The 16,293-nt window shown below is 38.5% G+C and overlaps 2 protein-coding genes and 2 non-coding genes across 4 annotated transcripts in view; 1 reads left to right on the forward strand and 3 right to left on the reverse strand.

Annotated features, from left to right (window-relative positions):
- Window positions 1–5,894: 5,894 nt before the first annotated feature.
- Window positions 5,895–15,370, reverse strand: EEF1B2 (eukaryotic translation elongation factor 1 beta 2). The gene is made up of 6 exons (XM_015819249.1): window positions 15,180–15,370; window positions 13,819–13,941; window positions 12,211–12,334; window positions 8,150–8,216; window positions 7,287–7,412; window positions 5,895–6,085 (listed from the first exon to the last, which is right to left on the reverse strand). The coding sequence occupies exons 1-6, from the start codon at window positions 15,257–15,259 to the stop codon at window positions 5,931–5,933; spliced, it is 675 nt and encodes a 224-aa protein (XP_015674735.1). The 5' UTR covers window positions 15,260–15,370; the 3' UTR covers window positions 5,895–5,930.
- LOC114922813 lies at window positions 7,744–7,877 on the reverse strand. The gene has a single exon (XR_003810492.1). It is a non-coding gene; the product is annotated as a small nucleolar RNA SNORA41 (small nucleolar RNA).
- LOC114922808 lies at window positions 8,284–8,360 on the reverse strand. Its single transcript, XR_003810491.1, has one exon. It is a non-coding gene; the product is annotated as a small nucleolar RNA SNORD51 (small nucleolar RNA).
- Window positions 15,371–15,505: 135 nt separating the features above from the next.
- Window positions 15,506–16,293, forward strand: part of NDUFS1 (NADH:ubiquinone oxidoreductase core subunit S1) — a 32,831-nt gene continuing 32,043 nt past the window's right edge. The window contains exon 1 of the mRNA XM_015819354.1: window positions 15,506–15,613. The gene's annotated coding sequence lies outside the window, so the exon portion shown is untranslated. The remainder of the gene's footprint in view (window positions 15,614–16,293) is intronic.

Below are 16,293 nucleotides of genomic sequence, written 5' to 3' on the forward strand. Positions count from 1 at the left end.
ATATTTTAGTCCAACACCCAGAAACCCATGTTTGGAATGACTGGATTAGATTAATTTCTGTCATCAGTGCCTGAATTCAGCATCCCTATAAGTCATGACTGGATGGATTATGATAAAATGTGATACATGATTCCAATCTAATCTAACCTAGGTTTCCTCAATCTAGTATCTTTCAGATATGTTGGAACCACAATTCCTAGATTTTCTCTGTAAATTCATTATGTTCCATCTTCTATACCCCCCCCCCCCGATAGCTATGAATTTCAGCTTAGGTTATTCAGATTCGAGAGATTCTATCCAGTTGAATGCATATTTAAGCAAAGAGACATAATGGTAAAGAAGTTGTTCCACAGTCCTTTCTTTCCATCCATTGCATGATTGCCTCCCTAGTTACGGTATATACCATTTGAGTTAACTCAAATCAATTGGTCCTTGGTGGGTTGCTAGTAGAAAGCTTTGGAAAGATTTAAATGGCTTACTCATTCCTCAAATCTAAAAAAATCATTGGTGTCAATGTCAAAATGTTTTATCCCTGATCAGATTGAAAAGTATTGTTAACCATTTGTTTTATATCTTTGTGTTGAAGGGATCCGTAAGTTTATACAGTTTGCTGGGATAGGTCTTTTTTTGAGGATTATTTTTTTTTTGCTGTTTCAGGTGGGGGGAGGGGAGAGGGCATGGGAGGAAGCCAACAAAATGCTGAAGCAGAGGTATTGCACCTGCTTTTCCTTGTGACTCAACTCAGCACCTTTTTTTAGAAAAGACACCCAGGATGCTAACTTCTAATCCTCCCTGTCTCAAAGTAAGATATTTTCAGAAATGTGCAGATACAGTAATTAAAAATAAAGTGCAAACCAAGCAATTTAAAGTCTCTTTCCACAAAGCAGCCAACTTATATTGCTGTTCAGTCCTAAAGGATTATATTGTGCATTATGTTGTACACAAAATTACAGGGTATGGTTTTTGTTTTAAATTTGATTACTGTCTGTTTGAATTCCAAATTATAAATTTGGGGAGTTTTACATTGCTAACAGTCAGTTGACTGGAGTGGTCTATAAACCATATAAGAAAGTAAATGAATGAACAACTACATTCCCCATTGCAAAAGAACAAAGTTTGCCATAATTTTGATTTTGCCTAGGTCCAAGTTGCCAAACCTAACTGTAGAAAAAAAACAACTTTAAGAACATCCCAACAACCCTGTCAATAGTTTTGGAGACAGCACTGATCATCTCACTGCACAAATAGAAGAGAGCTAACCTGTCACAACATCACGAAGCAGACAGAAGTCTGGAGTAGAAGTATTCTTTTGCATAGCATGTTTACTTACAACTATTTCAAAGTGGCAATTCCCCATCTATAATAGTAACAACAATAGTGCAGAATAGGAGAAAGAATTGGAGAAAATCACAAAATACAAGGACCTGCAAATAGAACAACTATGTCAAAAGAAAGCAAAGATAGTACTAATATTAGTAGGTGCCTCAAGTGCAATCTCAAAACAACTGGAGCACCACTTGAACACCATTGACAAAATCACCGACAACTGCAAAAGGCAGCTTTTAGAACAACTTCCTTCCTGTGATACCTTAAACCAGGGGTTCCCAACCAGGGGTGCTTGCACCCCCTGGAGGTGTGAGATGATATTCCAAGGGGTGCAAAAACTTGGGTTTTCAAAATTATAGTGTATATGCATAATTTGTTGCCATTATTTTGAATTTTTGTAGGGGGTGTGAGAATACATCAGAAGCATTCTAGGAGTACGGGGTATAGAAGAGTTTGGGAGCCGCTGCCTTAAATCCATGAAACAACATTTTCTATCTCAGGGAAGGAATTGATAGGTGGATTGAATAAATATGCAAATTCAAGTTGATTGAATATAGATTCTTGAAACACTGGGGTTGATTTCCATTAGGCAGCTGAAGCAAGAAGAACAAGTATGTATAGTTTGCTCCATGTAAAGACAATCATTGATGTCTCGAGAACAGATACAGTATCTACTCTAATGAGCCATGCACAAGTATGGAGTTTTAAAATTAGCTGGAGGCTAGAAGGAAAAGACTGAACACTAATTGGTATTGACTGTAAACTAATGGGACAATTAATCCATCCCATTAAGACAAGGTCTGCAGTCAAATGATACTGTCTTTTCTTTTTCAAACAAAGACTTCTTATTTAAGATTTCAAGTTCTCTTAGCTACCAGGGTATGAATGAGATTTAGATGGATGATACTGAATTAAGACCTGTTTCCTCCTCAGAGCAACTTTCAGATTTCTTATGTTTATAGAACAGAAAGGCTGGGAATTTTTTCAAGTCGAATGATGCACCACTGAACAATGTCCATTGAAACATTTGTGCCATTAATTTCAATCACTTGTTTTGCTTTCAGTCATTGAGAAACTTTATGCTTGGATTAATTTACAGCACTTTTAAATTTATTAGATTTGAAATGTTCCAATGAAAATGCACTTGCAGCAGAGAGAATCTTTATCAAAAGAATGTGCTCAATTACAATGCATTGGGAACCACCTAGGTATAAGAGCAGTGGAATCACAATCTCTATCTGCAGAGAATAAAGATGACGACCCTGATGGAGATGTGTAGGAAGTTAAAAGGTTTGAAGTATGCTATAATTCCAGAACAAAGAGATAGTATTCATAAGTATATCGGGCAAACGCCAGCCTAATTCACTGGAGTATAAGAAAGAGGAGAAAAGCCCAGCTTGCAAGATTCTGTTATTATAACCAATTACAATAAAAGTAATTTTAGCCTCCCCATGAAGTTGATTTTCTGGTTTACCTACAGGGCTGACACCACTTATCTCATCACAACATTTGAAGTTCAGCTATCCAGTGTAAGATTTGGGTCCAGGAAACCATCTGCAACCAAACATTTCTAATAATCAGATGTGACATTATTATATTAGTTCAACAACACTGGGGGTGGGGAATATAAGCTTCATTGGCAGACCCCCCCCACCAGAATTTCTCAATAAGATACTTAATATTGACTGTCACCAATCAAGATGAGTCTGCTGATACTGCTTAGTCTATTCAGCTATGTTTTTTTTTAATCTTTCTATAAAGACTTAAGCTTGGCCCTAGAAAGACAAAACATTTGAATTTCTTGCCAAATGCCTGGAAGCAGGTAATACCTACCCTGAAACAGAAGGGGCAGCTGGGTAACCATGTAGACTTGTGGGTGGGTGGGGAATTTCACAAGCAAGTTCTTTTTAAGCCAAAACTGCAAAATGGAATGCAGAGTTACATAAAACAGAAAGTTTTGTTTTGACCGTAAAACACTGTATCCCAAATATTCCAGCAGAATGATTCAGATTGCTCATGGTTTGGCAGAAAAAATGTGAGCCAATTATGTGTGTTCTAAGTTTCATTAAAACAAAACTTGGAGACTCACATGCAAATCCAGACAGCCAGTATTGGCAGGAAACAGATATAGAAAGCTCTACAAGTTGCAGACATCACCCTGCCAACAAAAGTGTGGATAGTCAAGGCATGGTTTTTCCAGTTGCAATGTATGAATGTGAAAGTTGGACCATAAGAAAGGCTGAGCGACAAAGAATTGAAGCCTTTGAACTATGGTGCTGGAGAAGACTCCTGTGAGTCCCTTGGACTGCAAGGTGATCAAACCAGTCAGTCCTAAAAGAGATCAACCCTGACTGCTCTTTAGAAGGCCAGATCCCAAAGTTGAAACTCAAGTACTTTGGCCACCTAATGAGAAGGAAGGACTCACTGGAGAAGGGCCTAATGCTGGGAAAGATTGAGGGCAACAGAAGAAGGGGACGACAGAGAATGAGGTGGCTGGATGGAGTCACTGTAGCAGTAGGCTTGAGCTTAAATGGACTCCAGAAGATGGTGGTGGACAGGAAGGCCTGGAGGATCGTTGTCCATGGGGTCACAATGGGTTGGACACGACTTCGCAATTAACAACAGGTTGCTATCACCTAGCACTTATCTGGAGCTTTATTGCCCATATTTTCTAGTTCTAGCTTTCCTTCAACTTAAGAATAGACCAATATTATTTGCCCCGTGTATACTATATGCTAACTGAAGGGAACACAAGATTACTAATAATGTCTGAGTTTTGAGTCTTTTTCAGAAGAGAGAAAAATTCTTTCCAATCAGTTACATCCTCTAGAGCACTAGGACATCTGGGCAGAAAGTATTCAATTCCAGTCAGTCCATTAAGTTGCTTTTAAAATTGTTTCAGAATCTTTTGCCTAGGCCCAACCTTACCCCAAGAATAAGGAATATGGATTTTTCCTTCACTCTTAAGATTCATCTGCAGTGCAGATTTTCTGCATTGGAGGGGGGAGGGAGATCCTGCCCAGGACTGAGGTGCAAACAAGGACCAAATTCAAATCAATCCTTGCCTGTCTGGATTCCAACATTTATATCTTAAATGTAAAGTACATTAAAAGAACAAAGAAGTAATCTTGAGTCATGCTTGCATCTTTGCTCAGAAAACAATCCTTTTTGTACTTTCAGTGCCAAAAGGGTAGACTGAAGAAATGCAGCAAACAGACCTCAAAGCAAGTTTCAAACATAACCTTTTCACCAAAGCATACCAGACTGCTTCAGCAGGATCCAAAAGAGCATACATCTCTAAGATTGGGAAGCAAACTAGTAAAGCACTAAAAAAAGCCTTCCAAAGGCTCCATGGATAGACATAAATGGATGTAATGTTCAAAAGACTAAGATGAACAAACACCACTAAAAAAGCAGAAGCAGCCAACCAACCAGCCTTCCATTAATTTTTCAAATGCATCCCAAATCAAAAACTCTAAGGTACCTATCAACATCAACATAGAATTTGGTGGAAGACGATTACACTGATAACTTGTAGGGCTGAGGTGTTCATGTGTACTGTGTCACATGAGCTTTCAGAGCGACAATGAAGATGACAACACATTAACTATATACAGAAGAGCATTTTGAGATCTCAATATTAATGGGATCCAAGATCATTCAAAGAATGCATTTGACATAATCAGCAAGTCAAATAGACCAATGTTATACTATCGTACTTTTTGGCATCTCATCCAACATTTGTCTATAAACTGAAGGTATTTTTGCCTTGAGTAAGAACTCTGGGTTGATTTATCTGATGATCCATTTGTTTAGTGCAGTGATGGCGAACCTTTTAGAGACTGAGTGCCCAAACTGCAACCCAAAACCCACTTATGCATCGTCGAGTGCCGGGTGGGTGTTGCCATTTGGGTGGGCATGGCTGCGGTGGTAATGGCAGACTGGGTGGGACTAAAACGTTCAATCAATCAATTCCAACTTTGCAAGATCTTTTTTTCCCCCGTAAGCTGAAATGGACTGATTGAACTTTTTTTTTTTTTTTTTGCACACGGCGGCAGAGGCCTAAAGAGAAAAGGTTTTATAAAACCCAGCTGAAGGCCTAGGACTGGGGCGATGGCGCGCGTGCCCACAGAGAGGGCTCTGAGTGCCACCTCTGGCACCCGTGCCATAGGTTCGCCATCACTGGTTTAGTGTATGATGGGTTTAGGTGAATTCTCCTTAGGTGATTCATACATAACACCATTAAGTTTGAGGGGAATCTTATGAAATAAGCCATTCTCTGCTGTTTACCCATCTAGCCTTTTAAACTCCTCCTCCTCCAGTGTTTTAAATGTCAGAGCAACCCACTATGTCAGGTAAAGAACTATTCAATTAATTAGAGGGGATTTGGTTCACCAGTGTAAAATCACAACTTGGAATTTCTCCCAAGATAAGAGTGGGACTATGGTAGAATCACCTTCTGTCTCTGAACTGAGGGAATTCAAATTACAGCATTTCTTTTGAACCTACAAACTTCAATTGTAAACTTGATTTTTTAAGTCAAATACTGAAGAGAACAAATCACAACATTTCAGCTGCAATAGTTTTATTCCCGAAGCTACAACTTAAATTTTGTTGAAAGCTGCCACATCCATTGATTGTACATAATCTTCGAATGCGGTGATCTTCTCTTCCAACATATCAGTTCCAACTTTATCATCTTCAACTACACACTGAATTTGAAGTTTCTTTATTCCATAACCAACTGGAACTAGTTTGGCTAGAAAGATAATAAAACAACTGTTAAAACGGATAATCTATTATATATGTTTATCCCCTGTAATAGATATTCAGTGTGGATAACGTATAGAAGCAAGAATTCAGGAACGTGAATTACAGGTCCCCTCATAAGGAACTCCCCCTGAAGTATAGCAGCTAAGAAGTGAATTTAAAAGCTCCTCCCATTCATTGTTTTATAGAAGAATTCTAGTAGCACACTCTTTAGTGATGTCTTTTAATAAAATGTGTTAGTCTGGAAAAGTACCAGCAAACTCCTGATTTATGGCAATACATAATTTATTGCTATAAATGATGAATGTTGTAAGGACACAACTTTTCTCCTACAATATTCATCATTTAAGTTTCAAATGTTGTAGTAAACTTATGTTTATTGAAAGGTTCCAATAAGGAAAATTACCTAAGTGCATTGAAGACTATCATATACAGGAACAGCAATAAGGAATAAAGGTAATGTGCAAATGACATTGTTTGCAAGGAGTTAGGGGAAGTTTGGTAAATTTAAAAAGCTGTTTCTGTTCAAAAACAGTGGAGTGGAGAAGAGAATGATGCTAGTCTACATACCTCTAGCTATCAGATGCAAAGAGAACTTTTACTTAAGAGGTTCTATATGGCAAAATAAACCACCTCTATATGCATCTCAGACTCTTAAGCAAAGGATAAGATAAGGTAAATTACATAGGCCATCAGAATTCAATGATCTAATTTAGGAGTCCTGGTGGTGCAAAGGTTAGAATGCAATATTGCAGGCAAGCCCTCCCCACAGCCTAAGTTCGATCCTGACAAGACTCAAGGTTAGCTTAGCCTTCCAAGGTCAGTAAAATGAGGGCCCAGATTGTTAGGGGCAATATGCAAATAATGCTGACATTGTAAACCATCCAGAGAGTGCTGTGAAGCACTATGGGGTGGTATATAAGTCTAAATGCTGTTACTATTGTTAGTCCACAACACAGCCAAAATTCCATTTTGGGCTACTCAAGTAAGAAATTTGACTGCCCCTACCTTTTCACCATTGGAAGTTCTCAACAAACAGCCCGTTATTTTGTGAAATGAAAACAATAAACTCTACAAACTTTTGGGGACATGATTTAAGAAGCAATTCAACCATACACAGATCTTATGCATGTGAAGTGTATTCTAAAAGTAACAAGCCATAAGTTTTCTATCTCCAGCCAGTTACTTACAGGATCCCCAGACTAAGCCATCAGCCTGAATGCTTCGGACACATTCCTCCAATTTGGCCATATCTGTTTCATCGTCCCAAGGTTTTACATCTAATAAAATGGATGACTTGGCAACCAGTGTTGGTTCTAGAGAAACCAAAGAATAACTCAATAAAAGCAGGTTGTTTTACATAATTTCAGGAAGTTATAGCAACTGCCAAAGTGGTAGTACAAGATTGGAAGATGTGGAGAGACTTGGTCCATGGAATTGCCAAGAGTCGGACACAACTGAATGGATTAACATCATCATAGCAACAGCATTGTAACAAATTTCCTTATATAACCTAGTGATAGTACTAAAAAAAAATGTTGTTTCTACTTAGGAAAAAAGCTGAAAGTATCACACACTAAATATTTAAAACTTCTAAACTGCAAAATAAGATTAAACTTAATCCGCATAGGAGAAGAATACAAGATATATTGTTCGTTACACTGAAATTCTCTTCTCCTGGTTGGGAAAGGAGCATTCTGCAAGCGTAACGGCTATTTTCCCACAGTTGGAATACTGCAACTGCTACAGCACAGAACAGTTTCAGGCCAGTACCTGTGGAATCACATATTTGCTATGAGGAGAAATCAGTATTTCACAATTGACAGAAAAATACATAATTTAAGATGTTGTACTATTTCTAGAACCCTGAGAATTTATCTTCACCTGTATTCAGACATTTGAACTGTAATGACAGATTTTTAAAACAAAGCAATACCTGTAATGAGAAAGATGTCTGTAATGCTTATACACAGTGACCTGAGACAGACTATGGTTAATCTAGGAAATAATTGACTGAGTAAATTTAAGGAGTGCTGAAGGGCTGACAACTTACTTTTGGCCTTCTTTGATTCATATTGAGCAAGCCGCTCTTCCCTTAACTTTTTTGCTTCTTCACTTTCCTGAAGAAATGAAAAACAAAGTTAAATAAAATAAAGCAATTATTTCTTTATCAAGCTCAAACTCAATTGGATCTTTCAGAAAAACAAATCATCATAATTTCAGACGAAAGATGGTGATTTGGTTTTTATTCATCATGTCACCAATGCAAAGCTTTGAAAAAGATGAGATTTTAATTTTAAAACACTATCTACAGACAACTTTAATATTTATTACAGCATATAAAGTAAAGCTTCCCCTCAAGTGGGGAACGATTCCCGATTCCATGATTACTATGTGTCTACAGTTTTCTTGGCAAAAATACAAAAGTGCTTTCTCACTATCTTTTTTTAATTTGTTTTCCCAGTCTAGACTACTGCCCTAAGCTTTCCCAAAAGTCATCCATACAACATTTACTGTGATTTAAGCCTACTTAGCCTTTTCAAAGTCAGTGAAGGTTGGATAGGTTGTGCTATCCACTGTGGTTTTAGAGTAAAGCATTATTTAATGATTTCTTAAATTTCTACCAAGTATTTCCACTAAAATACAGCACACAGACACACACACACAAAAGGCTCACATTAATAATCAATAAATTCGAAAATAAAATTAACATGATATAATTGCAAATCTTAAGTTATAACACAACCATCAATTAAATGGCTAAATTAAAGACGGAATTATTTTGTAAAGTTAAAGGGATTATTTTTCATAGTCTGAAATCACCTATTGGGGAAAAATTGTTGCCTGATATGACCACTTGAAACCAGCTGTTATCACAAATTATTATTGTTCAAATGCACTCATCTGCTACTATTTTGTAGTGAAGGAAGAGCTTAGGATCTAAGAGACTTCTCAAAGTGAGTACAATCCTTTTATTGAGCTATAAGAAACAATAGTCTCTGTTCTGGATACAACCAAACTCAAACGACTACAATGCTTACCAAAGGCCCAGATTTATCCGGTAACCCCAAAAGACAGTGGTCAAATTGCACTGAAGGCCACAGAAAGTTCCCAAAGAACTAATAAAACCACATTCCAATGCACCAACCTTTTCGTTCACTAGAGAAAGTTTAATTTCACATCTTTGTTTAAAATCTTATATCCCTTTGCAATATATAGGATCTGAAAGGAATCTCAATAAGACAAGACAAACTGTCTTGAATCAAAACTGTAGTCCAAACCTGCCAGATAATGTCAAGTTAATAAGTCTTCTCTGCTGCCCTCATCTCCAGCTCCAAGTGGACTCTGTAGTGTGCTTGTCTCTAAACTAAGTGGTTTAGTTTGTCAGTATTTACAGAAACCATGTGCCAATTTTGCTCCAGTGCCCTCACACTAAGTGAAGGAATGACTTGGCTCTATTGGGAGCTCATGCTGCTTAGAAAAAAAAAATCTTGTGTTATGTGAGATAATTTATATTGGTCATGGCTTCACTTGTAACATGAAAAAGTTACATTTTTTCCTAAATAGCTAAGGTAGTTATTAGGAGCCATTTGGCTCCTGAAGAGAAATATTTTTATTACTCACACATCATCCCTGCAGAATTTCATGTTGGCAGCCAATCTAAGGCTGTCAAAAGAATGACCACTGTGGGGGACTTCCGGTGAAAAGATGGCCAACTGAACGACATGCCCAGGGAAGGAACCCTGAGGGATTTCCCCCCTGGAATGTAGCTTCTTCAACTATCAACAGAAGGAACTGGCATTCCTTTAGTTTATATGACTCTCCTGGGTTAGGAAAAGTCTTGGAATTATCCCTCAAGATCCTGATACAGCTAAGATCTGCAAGAAGCTTCAGGAGTGTGCTGAAAGCTTGGGGGGGGGGCTGCAATTAATTTATTGAAGAAGCAGCGGTTTTGAAATTTATTTTTCAAACGGACAGTAAGTTATGCCTTTTATTTTTTAATCATTTTAAAAGATTATTAATCTTTATTGCTAAAAGAGGCTCTCTTTAGCTACAGCCTGTTATTCCTTTTTGAAGATCTACGTCAGAGGTCCCCAACCTTTTGGGCACCAGGGACTGGTTACATGGGAGATTTTTCTGCGGATCGGAGTGGGCGTGTTTTTTTTGTGCTGCCTGCATCCTGTGGATGGGGCTTTACTTGTTTGTGCAGACCGGTTGCTAGCATGCCATGGCCTGTACTGGTCCACGGACCGGGGGTTGGGGACCCCTAATCTACGCCATTTTGGGGATTTCTTCTTGTTAAACAAGGAGGGAGGCTGCTAAGGCAAACTAAAATAAGCGTGGACTATCGTTAAAAAAATTGATGGAGAAATATAAGGGCAGAAAGTTGTGGTTGTAGTTTATTATTTTTAGTAATTTGTAGCTTGGTCTTTGCTGTGACTAAAACTTTCTGATTTTTATGTTTCCTGATTGGTCAGCAGTTCTTAAGTGACTTACAAAAAAGCTACTCTTTGATTAAAGAGAGAGTTAAGAAATGGAGGAGCAAATTATTAGAGATGTGTTTGAAAAATCTTTAAATAAAATCCATCAGTTCATAGAACAGCTATGCTCCAAGGATGTTAAAGACTACTCAAACTACATCAGAGATAAAAAAAATATGTGCAAAAAGAAAATTTGCAACTTTGAAAAAGACAACTTTGAGACTTTTTCCTCATGGATATTAAGAAGGTTGCAAAATCCTTAAGAAAAAGAGAAACTTATAACTACTTGACAAACATTCCAAAGAAAGATTTTATTCCATGAAGACAAGCTAGAAGGAGTGATTTAAACTTAGTAAATCAATTGGAATTAGGATGGATTTTTCATCGGTTTGATATTTGTAATTGAAAGTCTTAATCTGAAGTTTGAAAATGTATTTTTTCCCGTAAGTAAGTAAGCAAGCAAGCTTAAGTAATTCTTAAAGTTTGTAAAATATTATTGAAACAATATTCAAAATATTGTTTGAAAATATCTGTTTTAAGAGAAAGTTAAAAAAAAGATGTATTAGCTTAAAGAAAAACCTAGAGTTTTAAAAAGGATGTATACAAAAAAAAAAAAATTATGAGGAAAATTTGGACGGAGTGATCCAAATTTAATGAGTTAATTGTAGTTGGAATTTTATTGGTCTAAAAGTGAACTTTAATATATGTATGCTAAGAGGAAGTTAAAAAAAGATGTATTAGAATATTTTAATTTTAGAATTTTTTTAAAAGAAAACCTTAGTGTTTTAAAATGGATGAAAAAATATTTTTCCCTTTAAGGTTAAAGAATCAGAGAATACAGTGAATTTGTTTTTTATTTGGCTATCACATCTGGATTTTGTGCTTGTGATGAAAAAAAAAAAATGAAACTGACTTTGGTTTTGCCAATAGATTTGTTATTATAGAAATGGTTAATTATACACTATTAACAGTAAAAAGTTGAGGTTGTAATGTTATCTTGTATTGTGCTAAAAAGAGTCAGAGGTCAATGCCTTTTCTGCCTTTAATTTCCTATTTTTATTTGTATTTTATACATTGATAAAACAATAGTTATATATATATAAAAGAGAATGATCCTTCTATAGAGGAGAGTATTTTAAACTGTGCAGTCCTTTATGATCTCTGAGCTTGTCTGTTTTCTTGCAGAGGCTTCATTACCGAAGTAGGTAACATCATCAGTGTTAGTAGGGAGTAGGGTTTGCTCTCATTTAAAATGATCTTTCTATGCAATAGATTTTACACATAATTGTTCCTCCTTCAGACCACCAACCAACTGAACAGAATTTAAAATCAACTGTGTACCTTGCTTCACACATGGGGCTGATATTAATTAGAATTAGATGTGATTCTGACAAACAGAAAATATCAAGCTGAGCAACCTCTGTAGAAACATTGAAATCCACGGAGAAGCTAAATATATTCCATTACAATTCTGAGATGTGCAAACTAGCCCAATTGGGCAGTATTGTAGTGTTTCACAGTGTCTTAACTATTTAACCTCAATTGCATTATATTCTATTACATAATTCAATTAAGTTCATGCTGCTAGTTATCTAAGCCCCACACAAAATTAATAGGAAGAAGTTTGGGATACCTCATCTTCATCAGAACCAAAAAGGTCAATGTCATCATCATCTTTGTTATCTCCACCAGTGCCCGTACTGTCTTCAACATCTGCAGGGCCATATTTTCCCAAAGCTTTCTTCACACCAGGCAGACTAGAAAACAAGTAGCATTTATTTGTTGACCCTACATTCCTATTACTTCAGTATAGTCCAGAATAAAGCTGTAGAAGTGCAGCCTCCCTTTGCCAACCAATTAACAGCTGTCCTTAGCTATATTGAAATATCAAAGACACTAGATACCAACTTCATAGGCACCTGATGCCCTGCAGGCAAATTGCAATTTAAATGGTTACTTATAATGTATCTCCAGCATAGGTCTGAGCATCAGTGAGGGAGACTTGCTGTCATTGATTTAGCTAACAATGCCATTAAGTGTCTTCAGAAGTTTTTTTTATCAATACACTAATATTAAATCAGATTAAATAATTTCTGAAATTGGGAATTTTCTAAATCTACTTGGATCAGATTTAGACTATGTGGACCATGAAAGCTTCTGGTTTTAAAATGTAAACACCCTATCTCTTGTATAGGTAGTCCTTGACTTACAATCATTTGATTAACAACAGCCTCCAAAAAGTCAGTTATGATCTAAATTTGAACTTACAGCTGTCAACCTATTCCTGCAATCATGTGATTGCAATTCGGGCACTTGGCAACCACCTTGCAATTATGACTGTTTTTTGCTGGGTTTTGGCAAAAAATGGCATTGGTTAAGTTGGATTCATACTTACAACGATTCAATTTACAACCACTGGAAAAATAGTTGTAAAGCGGAGTCATGTGATGATTTATGACAGCAACAACTTACAACAAATTCTGATCCCAGTTGTGGTAAATTGAGGACTACCTGTAAGTCTATAATGCAATTTATTCACTGGCATTCATCAGGAAAAGTGAATTACAAATTTAAAATGACCCAGTTTTAACAATCTTATTTTCTTAAAAATATTTTATATTACTGGCCACTGTACTGTGGATATGGTACAAAAGAGGGAAATATTTAAGTTTTATTTTGGTAGTTCTGCGTAAAACATATTCAGGTGAGTGTGCAGGCAAGGTTCATGCACGCTGCTGTCTTTCTCTGCTTGGCACTCTCCATCATTTCCAGTGCCTTCCCCCACCCAGAATCATTTTTGATAGCAAGATGGGCAACATATAGCCTCTTATCTCAGAAGCTCATCCCCAATCTTCTAATGCCTTTTCTCCCTTGTCACAATCTCTGCATGATATACTCCAGGGAACCCCGATCTTCCCAGGTCTTCCCTTCTCTCCCTCCCCTTAGCCACCAACATCCCTGGTCTTTTGCCCATTCTTCCCCCTAACTACTTCTGCTTGGATTAAAATAGCCCTGGTGTTCTGAGCTAGACCAGAACAGTCCAACATGCATGTTTTTGGAAACATGGGCCATCCTTGGCAATTTCCTATGCAAATAATATTTTCCATATCCCTATTGGAAAAATACCCCAAAGTCTAAATTTCTGAAAAAAGAATATTTTATATCTCTTGTGAGCTTTATCTGAAACACAATCTGTAGGCAGACCAGAAACAGAAACGCAAATAGCACAAACGAGCCTCACCTTGCTTTTTGTTTCTCATAAGATCTAATGTGATTGTACCAGCGGAGGGCATGGTATAACTCAGGAGGAGGGGATGAACCAAGTGCTTCAAATACAGCAACATCTGCCTGTGATGGAACATACCTACAGGAAAAGTAATGTAATCATGAACTTTAATTAGCAAAGCCACTTTAATTTACCACAGTAAGTACCATCATTACTATAAACACCAATAGTATGGATTCTATGGTTGCTTTGCAACTTTCACCTTTGGGAAAATTAAAGGGTGGCTGAACTTGTTAATGATCGACACTAGGTGGCTCTTCAGATGCAAGCGTCTGATGGGAATTAGCAGACCTTTCCTTTTTATATCCAGTTCACTAAGCTTTGAATAGAGCAATCCAGTCCTGGTGTTAGATTGTGACCTTTAGGTCTGGTTCTTTAGTAAGAGGCACTGACCACAGCCATAAAGTATCTTCACACTGAAGTAGATGGACTTACAAGAAAAGAGGGGATGCCCATGTTAAAAGCAACAATTTGAAGTTGCAACTTCATTTCATCTGACATACCTAGGGATGTGTGTATTAAATCTCCCAATTAACCCCAAATAAAAATTGTTCCATGCCATTGACAACTCAGGCTCACAGTTTCAATTTTTCCCCCTTCATTCCATAGTGTTTCACTAGTTATAATTAAAACAGCTAATTGCAAAGTTCATTTCCAACATAGGCTCATTTATAAAAAATAGACCCAACATCTGCTGTAGAACTTTTGAGCTGCAAAAGGTTTCGATTCAAATCCCTGCCGGTCAGTTTTTTATTAGCCAATTCATTCTCCCAGCACGTTCTCTGCCGGAAAATAAGAACCGCGTATGGTTTTGGAAAAACGAAACCAAGGTAACGTAGATTAAAACAACGTTGAACGTTCCAGGAATGATGACAATGAGAATGTTAAATTCGTTATAATGTAATTATGCTCCCTGCCTTCGATATTTTTTATAAACGAGTGTAAAAAGAAACGCCCGCTCTTCATTTGATCGCAGGGTGCTATTAAAGCTCAGACTGCAGTGTTTCTCAACCTTGACAATTTTAAGGCATGTGGACTTCAACTCCCAGAATTCCACAGCCAGCATTGCTGGCTGTGGAATTCTGGGAGTTGAAGTCCACATGCCTTAAAATTGTCAAGGTTGAGAAACACTGGCTCAGAGCCAGGCCTCACCGAAGGACCCTCCCCAACTTTACTTGGGAAACCGCGTCAACGAAAGGCTACCAGGGCCTACAATGCCGAGAGCGAGCGCAGAAAGAAACGCTTTCCCCAAAGGTTCCCACCCAGGGACACACAGAAAGACAAGACGCGAGAAAGCTGCTGTCTGGGCCCCTCACCCCTCGATGTAACTTTTATCTGCCAAGAAGGAGTTCAGGAGCTGCAACCCTGCGGGAGATTTCAGGTCCCCAAATCCCATGATGGCGCCGAAGTGTCAGTTGCAAGGGAAAGCAGGGAAACCTCCAGCCGGCGACAACCGACCAGCACACCGCCGTCCCAAAGAGAACGTGTTCCTTCTCTGCGGTGCTTATATAGACCACAACGGATCCTTCCGCACTTCATAGGGATAGATATCCGTCCGCCGCGCACGCCCCTCGCTTTTCCCTCTCTGCCCTCCAGAGAAAGTCGCGCGCGCTTTCCGGCCGGCCGTTCCTGGCGGCCGTAAATTACCGAGCGTCTCGCGGAAATTGCCGAGGGCACCGCCATGTTTTACTGAAGAGAGCGTTCGAGGGGAGTTCTGTTTTGAGGTCGAGGAGCCTCCCCGGCCGAGGAGGTAACAAGGGAAAGGTGGCGGGCGGTTGGCCGAGCCAGAAGGCAGTCCCTTAACGGGGGCTTCTTCCTGGCGCCGAGAAGAAGAAAGTGGGAGGGGCTTGCCTGGGATGGGGACGCCCTTGACTGAGGTCGACCACCCCAAGTCGAGCGCGGGTGGGTAGGGGGGGTCTTCTGGGCTTCCCCCCCTTCTTTTTGCTGCCCCTCCTGCTGTCAGTGGAGAATTCCGCCCTTCCTCTCACCTGCATGACTCGCCTCCTCCATTGGTCTGTAAACGCAATGGCCCTTTTAAGGAGTTTTCGGTGCAAACCGGTGTCCTAAGCGCGTATGAAGTGTTACCATCACGTGGCAAGGATTCCCGCTGGGATTGCGCAGGAACAAGAGGGCTAGAAGAGCGGGACGTGTAAAAGCATGGAGTGGTCGCAGGGATGTGCAAGAGCAGTTCAATTCCTATGAGCCTCCGTCTGACGTCTTAATTCAGTACGCGTTGTATTGCAGGGCCAAGTCTACGAATCAGTTTAATATCTTGATTTTTTTTAAAAAGCATACATATTCAGCAATCTAGCTTAAGGCTTCCATTGAAGTCCCCCCTCCCCAAATGTTACAGAAGTGCTTTTTAGATCTTTAAACCAGTTCGTGCAAGAGGCGCCGTGCGATCTTTGTAGTGTTTGTTAATATGTTTAA

The sequence above is a fragment of the Protobothrops mucrosquamatus genome, unplaced genomic scaffold (assembly GCF_001527695.2).
Source record: "Protobothrops mucrosquamatus isolate PMUCROS unplaced genomic scaffold, P.Mucros_1.0 scaffold_9, whole genome shotgun sequence".
Taxonomy (NCBI): Eukaryota; Metazoa; Chordata; class Lepidosauria; order Squamata; family Viperidae; genus Protobothrops; species Protobothrops mucrosquamatus.

Excerpts from the sequence above, each read along its gene's own strand:
- EEF1B2 (XM_015819249.1), bottom strand. The coding sequence starts at position 15,259 with ATGGGATTTGGGGACCTGAAATCTCCCGCAGGGTTGCAGCTCCTGAAC. Across the intron at positions 7,413-8,149 it reads TGAATCAAAGAAGGCCAAAA|AACCAACACTGGTTGCCAAG; the intron begins GTAAGTTGTCAG and ends TGGTTTCTCTAG. Across the intron at positions 6,086-7,286 it reads TGGCTTAGTCTGGGGATCCT|CCAAACTAGTTCCAGTTGGT; the intron begins GTAAGTAACTGG and ends TTATCTTTCTAG.